This window comes from Equus quagga, chromosome 8, assembly GCF_021613505.1.
Source record: "Equus quagga isolate Etosha38 chromosome 8, UCLA_HA_Equagga_1.0, whole genome shotgun sequence".
Lineage (NCBI taxonomy): Eukaryota > Metazoa > Chordata > Mammalia > Perissodactyla > Equidae > Equus > Equus quagga.
The window spans coordinates 63,672,051-63,691,785 of NC_060274.1; the positions used below are offsets into that span (position 1 = coordinate 63,672,051).

General features: G+C 40.1%; 1 protein-coding gene and 1 long non-coding RNA gene across 2 annotated transcripts in view; one reads left to right on the forward strand and one right to left on the reverse strand.

Annotated features, from left to right (window-relative positions):
• The window catches only part of PON2 (paraoxonase 2), a 32,231-nt gene extending 13,774 nt beyond the window's left edge, over nucleotides 1-18,457 (reverse strand). The window contains exons 1-3 of the mRNA XM_046669536.1: nucleotides 18,262-18,457; nucleotides 10,021-10,091; nucleotides 4,001-4,056 (exon numbers count right to left, since the gene is read on the reverse strand). Coding sequence (XP_046525492.1) covers nucleotides 4,001-4,056; nucleotides 10,021-10,091; nucleotides 18,262-18,335 — 201 coding nt within the window. The 5' untranslated portion in view covers nucleotides 18,336-18,457. The remainder of the gene's footprint in view (nucleotides 1-4,000; nucleotides 4,057-10,020; nucleotides 10,092-18,261) is intronic.
• Nucleotides 18,174-19,230, forward strand: LOC124243678 (uncharacterized). The gene is made up of 3 exons (XR_006889754.1): nucleotides 18,174-18,312; nucleotides 18,490-18,670; nucleotides 18,773-19,230. It is a non-coding gene; the product is annotated as an uncharacterized LOC124243678 (long non-coding RNA).
• The last annotated feature ends 505 nt before the right edge of the window (nucleotides 19,231-19,735 follow it).

The window sequence follows — 19,735 nt, forward strand, 5'->3', positions numbered from 1 at the left end:
TAAGACCCTACAAAAGACTAGTCTTACATCAGCATCCAAATTATGTCAGACGATGTCACACCTCTGATCAAAATTCCTATCTCACTCAGATTAAAAGTGAAACTCTTACGATAGCCTAGAGGCCCTAAATGATCTGCCCTGCTCACCATCCTTCATCTGCCCCCATTCCAAACTCTCTGTTTCTCTGCCCTCATCTCCTATTACTATTACACATGTACTTTGGCCATATTGGCTTGCTTGATGTTCTTCAAAAGAACCAAGCACATTCTTACATCAGGGCCACTATACACACTGTTCCCTCTGCCTGGGAATGCTGCCCTCCCAGACATCTGGGGCTCCTTCCCTCAATTCTTCATATCTGCACCAAATGTCACTTACTGCCATTTGACATATATTCATATTTATCCATATATAAATGGCAGCCTGACTCCATCCTTACCACAGCTGTCACTCTCTAGTGCCCCATTTTATTTTTTGTTAAAGTGTTGCCACTGTCTGACACATATTCATTCCCTCCCCATTGGCACATGAAGCGAGACTTTATCTCATTTGTTCAGTGCTGGATTCCAGGGCCTGGATCAGTGCCTGGCATTTAGTCTGTCCTTTTCTCACTGATTTCAAATGTTACCTTTCTCATGTACTAGATCCTTGTTTACATATTGGTCTGTTTGGGGACTCATGCCTATTCTTGTGCCAATATGCCACTTTTAAATTACTATAGCTTTATTTATAAGATATGAGATATATATGGCAATATAAATATGGCAAGTCCCCAAATCCACACTTCATTGCTCTACCTTTACAAAATAGTCTTAAATCTATTCATTTATTTTTCTGTATAAATTTTTGAAATTAAGTTGCTGTTCTGAATGGAACATTATTATTATTATTATTATTACATTTTCTAGTTGGATTTTCCTAGCACATGGGAAAACCACTGAGTTTTATATGGTCATTTTGAATCCAACCATTTCACTGAATTCTCTTCTTAGGTCTAATAGTGTGTTTGTTGAATCTCTTGGATTGTTTAAAAAACAGGTGATCACACTGTCTGAAAATAACAACAGTTTTGTAGTTTTTTTTACCTCATGTTTCTTTTTCTTGTTTTATTGGGTTATTAAGAACTCTAATAGATTACTGATATTTATAGTGTTTTGGGGCATTTTCTTCCTTTTCTTAACATTAATGGGAAGGCAGCTAATGTTTCATCACTAAGAATGATGTCTGCTGTAGGTTTCTCGGGAGTTTCCCTTTTTATCTAATTTTCTTGGAGCATTTAATCAGGAATGATTTTGTTTTGTTTTGTTTTGTTTTGTTTTTTGAGGAAGATTAGCCCTGCTGCCAATCTTTCTCTTTTTGCTGAGGAAGACTGACCCTGAGCTAACATCTGTGCCCATCTTCCTCTACTTTCTATGTGGGACACCTAGCACAGCATGGCCCAATAAGCAGTGCCATGTCCACATCCGGGATCCGAACAGGCAAAACCCAGGCTGCTGAAGCAGAACATGTGAACTTAACTGCTGCACCACCAGGCTGGCTCCTGAATTTTATTTAATTCTTTTTCAGTACTCACTGAAATAATCTAGGTCTTTTCCCTTTTAAATCTTTTAAGTCGTATTTATGCAAATTTAAAAGAATACCAAAAGAATAAAGTCTCATTTTATGCACAAAATTGGACATAATAGAAATTCTCTCCAATTTAAACAAGTCTATCAAAATTATATAACTTCAAGCATGGTAGGCCCAGTAAATAGAATAAACTGGAATTTTACTATTGCTTTACGGCAGTGCCACTTCAGTGGTTAATAATCTCTATTCTTTTTCAGTGTCCCATAAACAATAGCCTGGTTTCAACGCAAAGGAAGCTCTCCCAGGGATGGTGTTAACTAGTCATGGTTATTTTTAATACTATCATTTAAATCTGTTTTCCCTCTTTTTATTTTATTTATTTATTTATTTATTTATTTATTTATTTATTTTTTTGAGGAAGATTAGCCCTGAGCTAACATCTGCTGCCAATCCTCCTCTTTTTACTGAGGAAGACTGGCCCTGAGCTAACATCCGTGCCCATCTTCCTCTACTTTATATGTGGGACACCTACCACAGCATGGCTTGCCAAGTGGTGCCATGTCTGCACCCGGGATCCGAACCAGTGAACCCTGGGCCACTGAAGTGGAACGTGCGCACTTCACCGCTGTACCACGGGGCCGGCCCCTGTTTTTCCTCTTTTTAAAGATTTTATTTTAGTTTTACTTGTGGTAAAATACACATAACATACAATTTACCATTTTCACCATTTTTAAGAGTACGGTTCAGTATAGTCACATTGTCTTTCAAATCTTTTTTATATTCTCTGTCATCCAGTTCCTCAGGAGCTGTGATGTTAGTTTTGAGGTGATCCTCAATCCCATAACTGTGGAATAGGACAGGCTCCATGGGCTAAAATGCTTGGAAAAAGGACAAACAATTGCCATGACGTACGAGTTATTCATTTAGAAAACAGTGCATTCTGGGAAATACTAGAGACAACGCTGAGTAACTTAAAGAACAGCAGCAAAGAGGAATTGTTTCTAAATTTGAAAAAGAAAAGAAAAGAAAAGAAAGTCATATAACTGAGGAAGGATAACAGGAATAAAAGCAGAAGAAATGCCATGGACATGGCTACAAGATCATTGTGACTGTAATAAGGCGCTCAGCTAAAGTGGCTAAGATCCATGTGCTTAGAGACTTCACTACTCCTAATTCAGATTTATTCCAATGAGGGGAAAATCTTGAAACAGGTGAGTTCTGGATTATGCAAATACCTGAGAACACCTCCTTTGCCAAAAGAAAAACTGCCTTCTACTTTACTCAGGACTTTTGCATCTCTAGTTATGAATAACTTTGACTAGTAGTCCCAGTGTTTTCTCCTAATCCTACAGACACACATGCAAGCATGTGTTTCTAAACAAACCCAGAGTCCTACTAGAAATATCATTTTACTCATTCTGTGTAGGTAATTAAATAAAACTTTTCTTTTAAAACTGTATTTTTAAATTTTCATATAAATACTGGTGTTTCTGCCAAAGCCCACAGTATTTCTTGTTTCCCTCAGTGGGAGAAACCAGCTGATCACAGTCTTTCACACGAAAACCATCAGCAGCCTGGAGAGTGTTATGACCCTCATTCTCAACTAAGCTGAGTCCTCTCACCTCTCTCTTAAGTCTGACGACTATTTTATTAGTGTTGTGACTCTCTTCTAAAGCATCTCCAAGTTCTTCACATCCCTCCTGAGTCTCAGAGTCTGAAAATAACAGATGCTGAGAGGGAACAGAATAATTCCAGGCTGCCTTCAAAGCTGGATACTTCTTCCTCAAGAATAACGGAACTCGTGAAGATGCCAAGGACCCTCACCTCGGCCCAAGCCAGGGAAACAAGGTGGCCAGAACGTCCTCACTGGCCCACCTATACAGTTTTCCAATTAGAATGGATACTGGTGTAGGCCAGCATGCCACAGGCCAATCAATTTAAAATTTAACGAGTGGTGCGTAGGTCTGTGCCCAGGATCTGAACCCACGAACACCAGGCCACCCAAGGGGAGCATGCAAACTTAACCACTATGCCACCAGGCTAGTCCCAGGTATGGACCTGCACACTGCTCATCAAGCCATGCTGTGGTGGCATCCCACATACAAAACAGAGGCAGACTGGTACAGATGTTAGCTCAAGGCCAATCTTCCTCACCAAAAAAACCACCAAACTTTTAAAACACAGATTGCAGTGGAATATTTTTCCGCAATACAGGGGGCCCATAAAGAGCAATAAATCAATTGGCAAAGACTTTTTCATCTCTACATTTAGATAAACTTAAAGAAGTGTATTAAGATCCTGTTTGACGTGTCTTTTTTTCAGAACACATTTTTGAAAGTGAGGAATTTTAAAAACAAGTTACTGCTCTGCAGGTCTCATCAAACTGCCTTGACCTCCTCCACTGAGACTGGGGAAGGAAGCAGGTACTCACCACACTAAAGAAAGCCAGACCGTTCGGAAGGATGTCAATATCTTCAGAGCCAGCTTCTGAAAGTTCAAGAAATAGATAAATGTCATGTTCAAATTCTGTTATTTGTTAGGTAGAGCATAACTAGGACTTTGTTTACTTTATCAGTACATCTTCTGGAATGGTTCTGACTTTTTTTCAAGGACCCACTCTCTTTAATAAACGTCATTCTAAATCTCTTCCTGCAGTGAACTTCTGACTTTAAATGTTAGATATTGTATGTTTACTCAAATCAAAGTCAAGTAATCACCACATTTCCAGCTATAATACAGAAAAAGTTGACATCTGTACACTCTTCTGATAAACATCCAGATGTCGGCACAAAAGTAATTGACATCAGGGGAATATTACTTTCAGAATGAAGGGTTCATAGTCATTTAACCATGCAAATATCCTCGTCCCTTTCTCTGCTCATTCAATCTGAAGCAAACGCAGACATTTCTCTCATTAACCGAGATAAAACACCTGGGATTACATATTGCCTTTTTAAAAAACAATGCCTGCTTGTTTTCATAAGCAAAGAAAAGCTTCCCATTTAATCTTTAAATTTAGGCTTTAAATTACAGAAAAAAAACTAGCAAAAGAAAATTAATGAAAAATACATGCACCTAAGCCAGTTGAGGCTTCTAACGCTTGTCTCTGAGGTGGGCTACAATTACTATTGATTGTTTATCGATTGTCTGCAGCACACTCCTCACAGCACAGCAAATAATTAGACAGACGACCTTCCCACTGGTCTCACTGTGTACATTCTGCAGACAGATAATAGACCCAAACACAAGAAAAGAGGAATAAAAATGGCTTAGATTAAGCCAAATCATGACACATTCTTCGAGTACACAAAATCCAATCTTCCCCTTTAAGATCTCTCCAAAGGATTTCTCCAGGATTATTTCTAGGTTGTCAAAAACAAACAGCATCTATCCAGCCATTTTGGTTTTGATTCATGAGATCGCATTTGGCTAGTTGCCTCCAGTATTACTGGCTCTGTCATAGCGGAGAAAAGCAAAAGAAAATAAAAATGCCAAGAACTTCACGTTGTAAAGATGACTCATCTGCCTATTCCTCAGAAGGAAGATACATATAAGCCTAAGCATGGTCTAGTGGAGGAGTTCTTAACCTGGGGTCTGTGGATCCCTAAGGAAGCATAAGTGGATTTCAAAGAGTCTATGAACTTTCTGAAATTCTATGTAATGCAAAATGTCTTCTGCATGTACAGATGAAAAATTTTCTGTGAAAAGGGTCCTTGGCTTTCAGCAGATTTGTAAAAGGGTCTGTGATACACCTAAAAGGTTAAGAACCACTAGACTCTAGTCCCATGGTGGTTTTCAACTGGGAATGAGCAGGGACCAGTGGAACTCTACATCACATACACAAACATAAACATACAAACACACACACGTGTGTGCATGTGTGCACACACACAGAATTTTAGTCCAAGTTTTGCTTTCTGGATCCATTTAGTAGGAGCTCAATTAATTAAAATTTGTTGTTCTTGAAAAATTATTCAAGACAATTTAATTTCAGTGTGTACACGCTTACACACATAGAAGAAGAAAAGATATATAGAAAAAGTTAGTATTTCTTCGGGTGGTAGGATTATGAGTGATTTTCATTTTCTTCTTTATACTTTGCTTAAAATTACATATAAATAACAGTATTGTTTTAATAATCAAGAAAAGAACAATGTTTTTAGAAGATGTTTTCATTTCAACCGCATTGCAACTACTTCGTTTAATCCTATTGTCTAATTCCAAGAAAAAAAAAGTATTATCTGTAGCTTTCTTGAGAATATTTTCCAGATACTCCCCCCTCTTCATTTATATAGCCATTACTACAATAGGCTTTTATCATCCCATATCACCTCTTTGGTGTGATGACTGCAAGAGTAGTCAATGCTGGAGGAACTTTTTCTCCTCTAATTCAATAATAGTAATAATAGTAGTAACAGTAATAGCTACTAAAATACACTACAGGCTCCTTGTACTTTACGTACGTTATTTCATATAATTTTCATAACCCTAAGAAGCAATATTATTATCTCTTATTTTAGAATTGAGAATACAGAGCCTTTGAAAGGTTAAACAAATTGTTCAAGGCCACAAATTGGGAAGCTGGGACTCAAGTCCTTTAGTTTTGACTCAAAATCATAACGTAAAATTTGACAAAGAAAAAATACAACCTGGCATTCAGTGAATTTTCCCTGTCAGAATGGTCCCCTGGTTTCTCTCTAAAGATACTTCACTTTGTAAATACAACCGTTGTCAATTCCCTATGTTGGCTTTTTCCCCCAAAATGTTTGCTTCCATGCTTCTCACCAAGATCTTCACCAATTCTTATCCTGTACTTTTCTTTCAAAACCCTCTTTCTCTAGAAAGTCTTCTAGCTTAGCACATCTGATTTCAATCCCTTCTTATTCCTTTAGCAATTATCTATCCATGTCAGAGCTGGCCAACTGCTCCCCAGTATTCATGCTCCCCTTCTTTCTTTTCAGCTACAAGCACATGGCAATGTAGCTACAGACATTCCTACCCTTCCTTGCCAACAGATGTGGCCAGTTGTCTAAGCTCAGGTTAATGGAATATGAGAGTACAAGGTTTATGCAACTAGTGGGTAAAATAAAGTAAACATAACATCCATGTAAATTTTCTTTCTACCCCTTGCTGCTGGGAAATGGCAGCGACTGGAGTTTTAGTTTTGGACCAAGATGGAAGCAATATGTTGAGATAGCTGTGTTGTTTGTTTCATCAGCCTTTCTCCCAGAATGACCACATGAAGTAGTCATCTAATCATCCTAGGCCATTTGCTTATCATGGGACTGTCATGTAAGAGAACGTAAATTTCTCTCTTCTTTAAGTTACTTACTGTAACTTTATAATAGCAAATCAGCCCTTGCCATAGGCAGCAGTTGTCATATATTACATACTTGCCATATCCAGTATGTAATGTAGCCTATTGTTTTCCACTTTTTTGGTTCACTAGTCAGGTATGCGTATTAATCACTCTGGGAGAAGATGGCATATTGGAAAGAGAATTTGTAAAAATTACTTAACTTCTCTGAGCCTTGGGTCCTTACCTGTTATAAAAAGAAAAAACATCTATATCTCACAGTAGTGAGTTTTTTTGTCTACCTTTCCATAGGTAGACTGGAAAGTACTTGATAACAAGGGCTACAAACTGTAATGCTTTTTTTCCCTTTAATCTCCCAAGCAGCAGTTATTGTAAAGGTCTTGACTGCCAAGTGTATAAAACCCTTAATTAACTCAAGAGAGATAATCCATTAAAAATTCTGTTTCAGTTCAGAACTCTGAATGCCAGCATTTTCAAAGACATTTAGAAAATGTTTTAAATTCTTAAGCCTCAAATAGAGTTAACTTGTCATTATAATTTTTATTTAGATGTTGATTTATGCTAAATCTTGCGTGTGTAAAAGCTTAGTTTCTGTCTATGAGATACACTGGGAAGGAATACAAAAAATGGAATAAATAGTAAGCTTACTGTCTGCCCCACAGAAGGCACACATCCTGTATGGTATGTGGTAGATGATTATTATTTATTAAAACAGAAAGACATGAGATGATATATATAAAGCACCCAAGAGTCACAAAGAGTTCATTTGCAGTCGTGGTGAATGTAGCATTTAGTGTGTGTGTTGGTGGAGGTGGAGCCAGAGAGGAATGGTCTCACCTCTCAGAGGGATTGTTGGCCTCAAGTGCATGGCTACCACTGTTTGCAAGCGGAAACTAAAAAATGGAACCTCTCTACCCTTGCTGCCCACCATAAGAAGCTGCTTTTGCCTGTATGGGAATGTATGCCCAGCACACTGCTATTCCTTAAAATCAAAGATCACTGAATAAGCAACTGTTGTTAAAAACCTATAACCACAAGCTATTATTAATCATTACGCATCACTAACATAGCATTCAACAAATGTTCATATAGTGTGTGCTAAGCACAGAGGAAAAGGAAAAGAAAGGGAAAAAAAAGCACAATTCTAATTAGAGCTAAAAATGTATCCCAAATGTGCTTCTAATCACTCATCGTCTTTGCTCTGTTGCCTTCTGAAGTGCCTCAGAGGCATTAAACACTTCACGAGAGGGGCCATAGGTGACATATTTCTTCATTCTTTTCAATTCCAGACAGCAGCTCACACACATCACAACACAAAGGTCACAAACACAGACAGACGCCTGTTCAGAATACAAATGTTGTTGGGCTTGTTTTCTCCGAGGAGCTCTCCATCCCAGTCAGTTGTAACAACAATTCACTTGGCAGTTTGTCCTGTGACGTGCCTGGCTCTGCCCTATTGTCTACTCTGAGACTTGAGTTCACAGAAGGTGAGCTTCACAGGGCCAAGGGCTGTTTAATAATTTGACAATTAACTCAGTAGCAAAAGTAACCTTAGAGATCCCTGACTCAACCTCCCAGCCTTGTACAACATTCCTCACAGATGCCATCTGGATTTTGCTTAGTGACCAGTTCTGAGGGGGGCTCTCTGTGATTGCAGCCAGAAGGCAGGATGCAGTTGCTGAGTTTCCTCTGACTCTAGACAACCTTAGTTCTAGAACTGTCTGCATTATCCAGAACAGATCTGGTCAATCTGGTACTTGATACTGAATCTACATCTTCTTGCTAAGTATTTGGGCAACTAAACAAAAAGGAGAAGCCCCAGGAGAAAGAAGTCAAGGAGTGTAGATGAAGGGAGAAAGGACTGGGAAAAAGCGCAAGAGTAGGAATGGAAAAAAAAGCAGAGCAAGGAGGAAGCAGATGTGTAAAGGAGAGGCGTCATATCATATGTGATGTTTCTAATCAAAGTGTTAATGAGTATGTATTTGAAATCATATAACTCAAATAGTGTTAAATTTTTTGAAACAACATAGCAATAAAGCAATAAAATAAAATGAACACAATAAATATATAAAATATATAAATGTAATATAAAATTAAAAATAACATAAAAATTTTCAAGAAACTTTGAAGTGGAAAAGGCTGCTCTGAAAACGGATAGGTTTCACGAAAGCAAAGCCTTCTTGTGCGTCACAGAGAACAGTCACTACTTTGTCTTTGCTCAAAGAGCATTGTGAATCCCATTGTGAGTGAATGTGGTTATAAATATGAGGTATTGAGTTTATTTATTAGTTTGGCCAAGTGAAGGACAATTTAGCAATGACTATCAACCCTTTAAACACATATGCTCATGGAACAACAATCCCACTGTTGAGGATTTATCCTACAGGTAAACAAAGACACAAGCTACAGGTACAATGATGCTCACTGATTTGTTTGTGGTTGCAAAAAACTGCAATCGCCCAAATGTGCATTAAGAGGGAATTGGTTAAAAAAGTCACAGTACGTGCAAATATTAAAAAGAATGAGTTAGAGCTACATGTGCTGGTGTGGAAAGCTGTTCGCATTGTGTTTGGAATAAAGTAGGTTGCAGAACATAATCTTACACTAAGATGCCATTTGTGAATAAAAATAGATATGTGTGCATATGCATTTATTTGTTTGCAATTTCACTGGAAATACCAGGAAGGATAAGAAAGAAACTTTATTTCTGGTGTTACTTCTGTGAGGGATGGAGATTTTGTTGAGAAATTTTTATTTTCCATTTTATAACTTTTCTTCCTTGTGATTTGCCTTCATTAGCTGACTACTAGGCTAATGGAACACAGATTTCAGTGGCCACACACGACAAAGAATACAGACTTTACAAAATAGTTCAGAAAAGTCACTAAACAAGCAAGAAATCAAACAACAAGCACAGGAATATACAAATAATTAATGAACTATAGTGAGACCAAGAAAGAAGAAAAAATACGGGGTGCATGAGATCAAAAGAGATTGGCTGAAGAGGTTTTTATTAATCTAATGTGATTTTTCCTCTGATAAACAGTAATTGCATGCCAAAATACTGTTAATGAGTTTTTAGCATTGGTAGCTAAATAATGTAAGGTGTATAACAAGCATTTTCTCATACTCACCAATTCCTTTAATCAGGCGGCAGTTTGGAAGGTCTAAGGATTCTATTTCTCTGGAGGTTTTAAGTCGATTTCTGTTTAAAAACAAACAAACAAACAATCTGTTTATATATTCCCTGTTTTGTTGCAGAAAGGGCTTAAAGAGGCTTATAGCAATACATAAAACACAGCATAAATCTAAAGCAGATAAAAGAGAAGATAGAAAAACAAGCATAGGAGGGGCTGGCCCCGTGGCCGAGTGGTTAAGTTCGCGCGCTCCGCTGCAGGCGGCCCAGTGTTTCGTTGGTTCGAATCCTGGGCGCGGACATGGCACTGCTCATCAGACCACGCTGAGGCAGCGTCCCACATGCCACAACTAGAAGGACCCACAACGAAGAATATACAACTATGTACCAGGGGGCTTTGGGGAGAAAAAGGAAAAAAATAAAATCTTTAAAAAAAAAAAAAAAAAGAAAAACAAGCATAGGAACTTAACCAGAAATAAAGTTAGAATAAAAATGTATAACACAAAGTTCTATATATGAATATGGGTCATAGAAGAATGCTAATAATTCGACTAATAAAACTTCTAAGGCAAGTTCCTATGCGAATATGAACATGGCACCAGGCCACATTTCTCACAGCTCTGGTGTTGTGGGAAGAGCTCCAGACGCAGAACCAGAGGCCCTGTCTTCCTTCTTAGGAGCCTAAAAATGCTCAGACCCTCTGCAAAATGACAGAAAGGAGTGAGTAAGTGAAAGGAGGCCAAGAGACAATGGCATTGTTCACAGCCTGGCACACCCCATCAATGGTTATTAAGAAATGAGTGGAGAAGGTCCCATCCCCATGACAACATTTATTGGGGTGAGAAGGTTGGAGAGCACCAACTACTTTAGCAAAACTACTTACTGTTGTTGTTTTCTGAAAACTAAAGTGAAGAAATGGTGAAAAAATGTTGTGTCTTCCCCCTTCCTTCCCACCCTGGAGTAGAGGGCCACAAAGCAGTATGGGCAAAAACATCTGAGATCTATGGTTTTGAAGACCACATACTACAGGCTTTCCCTTCTCTTCTCTCATTGTCTCAGCTCCTCTTTCTGTTCTCTACAGTCATAAATAGTATCAATAGTGCTTATAGAGTAGTTTACATTTTTCACAGTGTTTCATGCATACTACGCATTTAAGAGACAAAATGACAATTTGCCACATGTTTCTCTCCTATTCATATCCTTGACAGCTTCTGACTTCTAGACACTGAATATGGGGAAAGCTACTGGTTTCTCAGCAAAATGGAAGAAAGCCTAAGCCTAGATAACCCAGAATTACCAACGGGTGGTGGCAACTATATATTCTGGCAATTCATATCATATGTAACGTTTCTAACTAAAGAGTTAATCAGTGTGTATTTGAAGTCACATAACTCAAATAGTGTTAAATTTCTTGAAACAATATAGCATTAAAGCGATAAAATAAAAATAAATGAATAAAATAAATATATAAACATAATAAAAATTAAAAATAAATAAAATTTTTTCACTAAAGCAATAAAAATATAATAAATCTCACATCTACGAGTCCCAGGAGTAATTTAAAGGGGAAAACAAGTATATTTAGCCTAACATAGTAACAGCAAAAATACTAGTGATGATGAGGATGCTGTTGATAAAATCGTGGGTGGTAAAAGGAAATCAATCATAAAAATAGCTAAAATTTACCAAGTCTACAACTGTTCTATGTGATTTACCTGAATGAATTCATCTAACTCTTAAAACAACCCTAAGGAGTAGGTACCATTATCCCCATTTTAGAGATGAAGAAACAGACCCAGAGGTGGAGCAGCTTTCCTGACGTTCGGCGCCCAGCTAGGAAACACCACACAGAGGCAGTGCTCGAATTTGCTCTTATATTTTTCTCAGCAAGGAGTGAAAAGATCTGTGTTTCTGTCTTAGCAGCAAGGCTTATGACTGTCAGCAGGTCAGTTAATCTCCGTAGGCCTCGGTCTTCCTTATGTATCAAAAAGGATGAGACTAGATGACCTCCAAGGTTCTGCTGATGCTGTATGATTCCAGAAACAGATGTAGACACAAGTCAGGAGGTCACAGCTGCACTTTCATCAAGTTTCTGGATCATGCGTTGGTTTAGGTGTCAATTTTATACAACTTACTATTATGCCCTTTTAACTATATAAAAATAGGGATAATGATGATTACCATGTACCTTTTTCAAAGATAAACTCTATGGATAAAATAAAATTCAGATGTGTTTGAACAGTTTAATATGGGGTATTTTTCAGAGTCAACTTAAGTTTGCATAAATGACTGATGATTACACTTTGCTAATAGGGCAATCTTCATCAACTGGTTTAGCTGCACAGTATCATCTCTAGATATGCACTCTGCCTCCTATTAAAACTGAAGAGTTACACAAGGGCTGTGCATAACTTCTAGTTAATCAAATCATTTTTCCTTGTCTTTCTTTTATGATAAAAGGAAAAGAGGACTTTGCTTCCATCTTTTGTGGCCCATCAAGACTTTCAAATTCTTTCAGTAGAAAACTGCTAGGCTTTCAGTCAGGCAGCACTATCAGTTTCCTATTCATTAGCAGACTTCTGTATTCCAGGGTGACAGACTCTATTAGCTGACAAACCTAAAGCCATTCTCACCCCCTTTCTTCCTTGCTCCTTTCCATTGTAGAGGCGGGCAAGCAAAATATTTGCTTTCTCAGCATCCTTTGTATTTAGGGGTAATCATATGATCCAGACTTTTGGGAAAGATATTTTTGATATTTTGGCAGACACACGAAGAGAGCTAACTGCATCACTCCTTCTCCCTTCTTCATGATTTGACCACACACGCGGTGTGGGACTACAGCAACCATTCCGCAGCCTTAACACGACAAATATGAAGACATAAAGCCAACAGTGGAGGATCAAAGAACAAAAATATAGGAACCCAATTCCTTCATGTGATCACTGACTCAATGGGCAAGCTCTAGAATGACTCACCTACAGAGTTTTCTCATGTGAGGAAAATAAGCCCTTATTTGTATAAGCTACCATTAATTTGATTATGTTTCTTGCCACTGAGAGCACTCCTAACTGATAGCAGATTTAAGAAGTTTGGGGAATATACAAGAGAAAGCTAAACAAACCTCTTTAGACTAGCAGATCAATAAACCTAAATGCATTCATGCAAAAAAAAATACGTAAATGGTACAAACACAAATATGTGATATTTTTGCTACATCCAATTTGCTCCTTAACACTTTATATCCATAGCACGTTTATGAACGTACTAGGTCAGAGACGGCAGGGCTGTGGCCATTCTGCCAACATGCAGACATTCCTAATCAATCACAGCACTCTTTCCCTTTAACCCAGAGCTAGCCTCAGACACAATGTTCCGGCAACCTCTGCCACCAGTCTATTAAAGTGGACACTCAGAATGAAAGCTATTTGCCTTCTCTGCTCTACATTCCTTTTATTTTTCTTGCTTTCCTTTTCTTTTTCATTAAAATTTGGTTATTTTCCTTGTAGCTACGAGTACATAATACAGGGAAGAATATACACTGCCTTCCTTCAACTGGGCCAGCAATCCTTCCCCAAATGACTCCACCAGAAACGTGTACATCAGGGTTCTTAATCCGGGGTCCAGTGATCTTCCAGGAGTCCATGGTAAAACTCAGGGATCCATGAACTTGGATGGGGAAAAAATACATCTTTATTTAAACCTCTAACTGGAATTGTGTATTTCCTTTGATGATGAGTGCAGGCAACAAACCACAGAACTTCCTACTAGCAGTACCTGTGACTCTCTCACTAACAGAAATTACAGACATTGTTACATCACATTTCAGTATATGATAGACATCTGAAAATAACATTTATATTCATGGCTACTTCAAAATAGCTATTGTTAGATACTCAACTACCTCTAGATCTATGTAAGGCTTTAACAAAGAACCCCATGTTATTATATCATATATTAGATTCTAAAAATAGTTTGGCAACAGTATTTTAAATATTTTAGTATTAATTTAAATCGTAATAATTTGTTTTGTAATCCTATGTATTTTATTTTATGCATTTTAAAAACACGATCCTGAGAAGGAGTCGGGTTTTTCACCAGAATGCCAAAGGGATCTACGGCACAAAAAGTCTAAGAACCCCCGCTCAAACATCACTGTCACCATAGGTAACTTTTATTGAGCGCTTACGATAACGTCTGGCATTGTTCTCACAGTTTACAAGAACAAACTCATTTGTTTTTCACAGACCCACTCTGGAGCAGGTAGTATTATTCCCATCCTACAGATTAGGACACTGAAGTATGGAAAGAGGAAATAAAAAGCAAGGTCTCAGGTAAACAGTGGAGCTAGGAAATGAATTCAGGCTATCTGGCACCAAGCATGAACCCTTAACCAACAGTCATTACCATGAAATCAATCTCTATTTCTTTCACCCAGGGGACAGCATTACCCATGCAGAGTGGAATGAGAGAGGGGCCACTAATTACTATCTTGCTCACTATGTAAGGGCTGTGGCACCAACACGTCTTGAGCAAACTGAGAACACTGTTACTATCAGGCATTACTTTGTTGCGTATCTTACTGCCTTTGAATTTACAAACCACTGATGGGGCTTTATCTTTTAAGTAAAGACTTAACTACAGACAAACAGGGGCTTTATCTTTTATATACAGACTTGTGAAACCCCTGGGACTTCACCCCATGGGCCCCTGTAATGCTTGCATGCTTGCACGTAGTAAACGAAGAATTTGTGCTTAGGCAAAATTTGCTCCAAGGGCAGAGAAGCTAGGAGGCTGTGGGAAACTATTTGGAATCACAAGACCTGGCTTAGAGTACAGGTTCAGCACTAATTACTTGCTGAACTAACTAGTTAACCTGTGCCAGCCTCAGTTTTTACATGTATAATATAGAAAGGACAACATATACGAAGCCTCAATGAAAGCATAAATGTAAAAGGGCTGTCTTTCCAAATGTCAGTAAACGCACATTTTGGTCTAATATAAAGAACTTTTGACACAGTGACCAGTACATAGTAGTCACACAATAACTGATAAGGAGGATGGTGGTTTTAAAAAAAAGCCTGACCCTTTAGAAGTGTTCAAAAGCAGACTGGATAGCTTCTTGGTGGAGCTGTCATCAAAGGCGTCAGGCAAAAAGCAGAATGTTCAGAGGCTTGTTTTGGGGGGGTTTCTGCCCACATATAGGTTTCTGGTGCACTCAAGTCTCATGATTCATTCAAGGGTGTGTACTTTTTGTGCAAGAGGGAGCGACTGGCCTGGGAATATTTGTGTATTCTGTTTTCCCCCTTTATTGTTCAAATAGGGAGAAGCGGAAAAGTTGGGTGTAATAGGCCATCTTTCCCTGGGAACCTTAGCCAGTTACAGTTCAGAAGGAAAGACACAACTTTGATTCCATTTATCCACCTGGGACATACTTATACTAAAAAATTGTTCATTGTTTACCTGAAATTCCAGTTGAAATTTAAGTAGGTACTCTGAGGGAGAAAAATAACTTGAGTGCCAAGGTACCATCTCTAAAAATAAAGTAATGAAACAGCAGGTACCAGATTAAAGCAAAAACAAACAAAAAGCCTGTTTTTTGAAGAGCCTTTCCTTATGGGGAAATGAGAACATATTGCTTTTTGAAACAGACTCCAAGGGTCAGAAAGGAACAATGCTATGCATTTGAGCACTCCACCAAACTCTGTAAACAGCAGGCGCTTGATATTGTGTAATCATAGGGTTGCCAGATAAAATATAAGATGCCCAGTTAAATTTGAATTTTAGATAAATAATGAAAGATATTTGAGTATAATTATGTCCCAAATATTGCATGGGATATACTTATACTAAAAAGTGATTCACTGTTTATCTGAAATTCAAATTTAACAGGGCAGCCTGCATTTTTACTTGCTAAATCTAGCCACTCATTAGTCATCCCCAAATTCTCACATCAGCCAATTTGGGGCTTCAACTATCCAATGAAGTTACTACCCCACACAGTCACTGCTCAATGAAGTATATTATAGTCAAGTCTTCATAAAGAAAAGATGCGTTAAATTGTAAATTACCTATCAGGTGCATTCTTCGTAAATAAGCTTTATTTACTTTTTCTTAGGTTTGCAACTGTAACATTTATCATTTAAAGGGACTTCAGTTTAAAACCCTAAGATTAGTAAGAAGAAAAAATTGACTGTTAATTGAGAAAACTTCAACTTGTGGAACTGGTGGTTTGAACTTTAGGGACAACACAATGAGCCTGTGAGTTTTAGGGTCTTGCCTTTGAAACTGAGCTGGATAGCTCATACAAAATCACCCAACTCAGGAATATTCTGCAGACCAGGATGAGCAACTACACAACATGAAAATTAAGGTCAACATGTCTAGTTCCTACCAGTAAGCATTCCTCCCCTAACTCTAACCTTCACCCCAAACACATTCTGTCCCTCCTCCTGGCATCCCTTTATCAGCAAATGAAGTTACAGCTCCAGGACAGCAGAGCCTAGAACTCTGGTATTGCCTTTGATTTCCCCCTCTTCTCTGGGGTTTCGGAGTTTGAGCCCTTGTTATTCTCTCCAAACTACTGCAATATTTTAACTAGTTTCCCCATGTCTATTCACTCTCTATTCTAGTATTTCTAAACTCTTTAACTGAATGGCCAGGTGGCATAGCAATTAAGTTTACGCACTCCACTTTGGCAGTCCAGGGTTCACCGGTTGTATCCTGGGGGTGGACCTAGGCACCACTTATCAAGCCACGCTGTGAAAGTGTCCCACGTACAAAGTAGAGGAAGACAGTCACAGATGTTAGCTCAGGGCCAATCTTCCTCAGGAAAAAAAAAAAAGAATTATCACGAGAATTTTTAAAAATACTTATGCCTGGACCCCACCCAGACCAACTGGATCAGAATCTCTGGGGGTGCAGCCCAGACATCAGTCCTCTAGGAAATCCTAATGTGCAGCCAAGCTTGAGAACTACTGCTCTGCTCCAATCCATCCTGCCAGGTTCCTGTCTACTGATTATGCTTTATATGGTTTAAACAGGTTCCTGTTTTAAAAAACAAAACACAACAAACATTAATAGTTCCTCTGCCTATCAAAAAAGGCCCCAAACTTTCAACCTATATTTAATCTCAAAACCTATCCTTTCCCCCAACCCTACTATTCTCATCCCTTAACTTTATGCTCCCCTCAAATCGGTCTATTGGTAGTTTCCAAACGTCCCCCTTCCCCCCGCGGTTCCGTTTGTTCACGCGGCACTCTCCAACTAGGATGGCCTTCTTCATCCCCATGTGTGTTTCCACCATCCTTCAAGGCCAATGTCAAATGTCTCCTACTGCTGAACCCCACCTTCAGGGGACGTAGTTTTTCCTCCTTCCGCCTGTAGGGGCTGGTTTGTACCCTGTCCTGGACATCCTAACTTAGAGATTTATTTCGGTCCTCGCCTGTAATAGGGTGAACTTCTTAAGGGTAAGGACTGTGTCTTACTCTACCACAGAAGCCTAGGAGAGCACCCCATGCACAGGAGGTGCTCAATATTTCTGGAATTCTTTTGCATGAGGCATATAAAATTTGAGTTGGTAATTTAGAAACTATGACGTCCACCCATCTGCGTTTTTTCATCATAAGGAAAACTTGAGATGGACTAGGCTTGTACTGCTTCACATTCTGGCTTCAGGATTCCCGGGTGAAGGGACAAATAAGGAAGTGATGTAAGAACAGTAGCTGCATATCTCGAGTATCTTTGATCTGCAGCGCCAAATTAGCCGCAGAGTTTCTCAAACTACGCGGGGGAGGGACTGGGAACAACTTTATTAAAGACGAGGCCTGGTTTGCGCAACAAAGAGAAGCAGCACCAATGACCTGAAATAAATCTCCATAATTAAAGTTTCAGTGCATGAATAATAGCTTTGTTTTCAAGTTAAAGCACTCGGTGAGCCCTCGAGTAATTGCAAAGCGTTCGCTTGTCAATTTAGGCAGAAAAGAACTTGGTAGGCAGCAAAGGCTTATAAACTTTCTCGAAAGTCTCGAGATTCGGCCCAAACGGTGGTGGCTTTTGCTAGAAGCCGCGGGAGGGCGGGGTGTCCCATCCGCCGGGGAACCGAGAGCCCGGCGGCCGGCGCCCCGCTCCCCCCGCGGCCTGCGCCCTCTTCCGCAGCCCGCGGCCGCTCGAGCTGGGGACCCGCGGCCGGGGAGGCTCCGGAGAGGCGCGGCCCGGCCCCGGCCGAGAGGACCCCACCTACCTGAACAGCAGGAGCCTCTCGCCCAGGAGCGCCAGCGCCATGCCCAGCAAGGTAAGAGCCGCCAGCCGCCCCATGGCGCTGGAGCCGGCGCCGCCTGCTCGGCCGGCCGGGAGCACTGAGCGCCGCCCCGCCACCCCGCTCCGTCCGGCCCCGCCGGTCAGACCCCGGCAGCGGCGGCTCCGCCCTCGCCCGGCCGTGCCCTTTGTCGCCGCAACCCTGCCTCCGCAGACACCCTCCCTGGGACACGGGGCCGTCCTCTCAGCGCCCGTCGAGGCTAATGGAGTGAAACTCCGGATTCCTGCACCTCCTTTCCCCAGCAAACAACGCCCACGAGGACCTTCGGCAGCCCTCCCGCCCTTCTCATTTTCCTCCTCTTCAAAGAGGAGGAAATATCTTTATCGATATTCCAGTAAGAAACTTTCAAAGTTTTAAAGATTTTTTTTTAGTATGGAAAAAAATACTGGGTCAGATCTTGTCTATTTCATTATGGAATTACTACTTTTTGTAACAGGTTGTAGATGAGAGGAAAGAACCAGCCTAACGAGACAAGGCCATCTGCAAGGCCCCTGGCCTAACAAGATAAGGCCCCGAACCAATCAGCAAGCCAGGAGAATCAGAGGCCACCGAGATCCACCTGCCACAGCCTCTGGACTTTGGTGGGCCTACGCATGCGCCCTAGCACCCAGGAGTCCACTGAAGGTGACCCTAGGTCCATTAGCACAGTAAAAAACACACCTTGGGTGGAGAGCCAGCATGCTAATGATACGTCGGTCCCATGTGGTAGCACGCTACATGATCGCGCAGGTGCAAGCACAGTCCCACCTCTATGTGCCAGGACAAGGCCCTCCTCCCCAGCCTTTGCCTGATCAAAGCCCCGCAGTCTCGCCCAGTAACAAGCCGTCACGCGCCCCTTTCCTTTCTGCCTCCGCTCCCTTGTGCGTCGCCTGTGCACAAGCTAATAAACTTTTAGTTTTCTACTCCCATGTGTTGTCTCTCTTGATTTCGATCCTGGGGGACAATAAGAACCCAATGTGTCGGTAACATTCCTAGAAATGCTTCATCTAGACTAGAAACATAGACTTGGACACTGTTTTGGATCTAAACTCAGTTAAGGAGAATAAGAGCAGTTTTGTGTTTTTTCTTTTTTTCGCCTTGCTTTAACAACCGTAACATGAATAAAGAAAAAAAACAGCATAAAAGGGAAACTTATAAAGGTCGAGACAATTATAATAAATGAGTCAGCTGGAAATAAGCTTCTCATGGTTCCCGTGTTTAATTGCCACCCTGCCGTATGTAGGTGGAAATGGTCATGAGCGCCAATTTTTTTTCTTTTTTTTTTTTAAGGAAGATTAGCCCTGAGCCAACATCCACTGCCAATCCTCATCTTTTTGCTGAGGAAGACTAGCCCTGAGCTAACATCCGTGCCCATCCTCCTCTACTTTCTATGTGGGACACCTGCCACAGCATGGCTTGA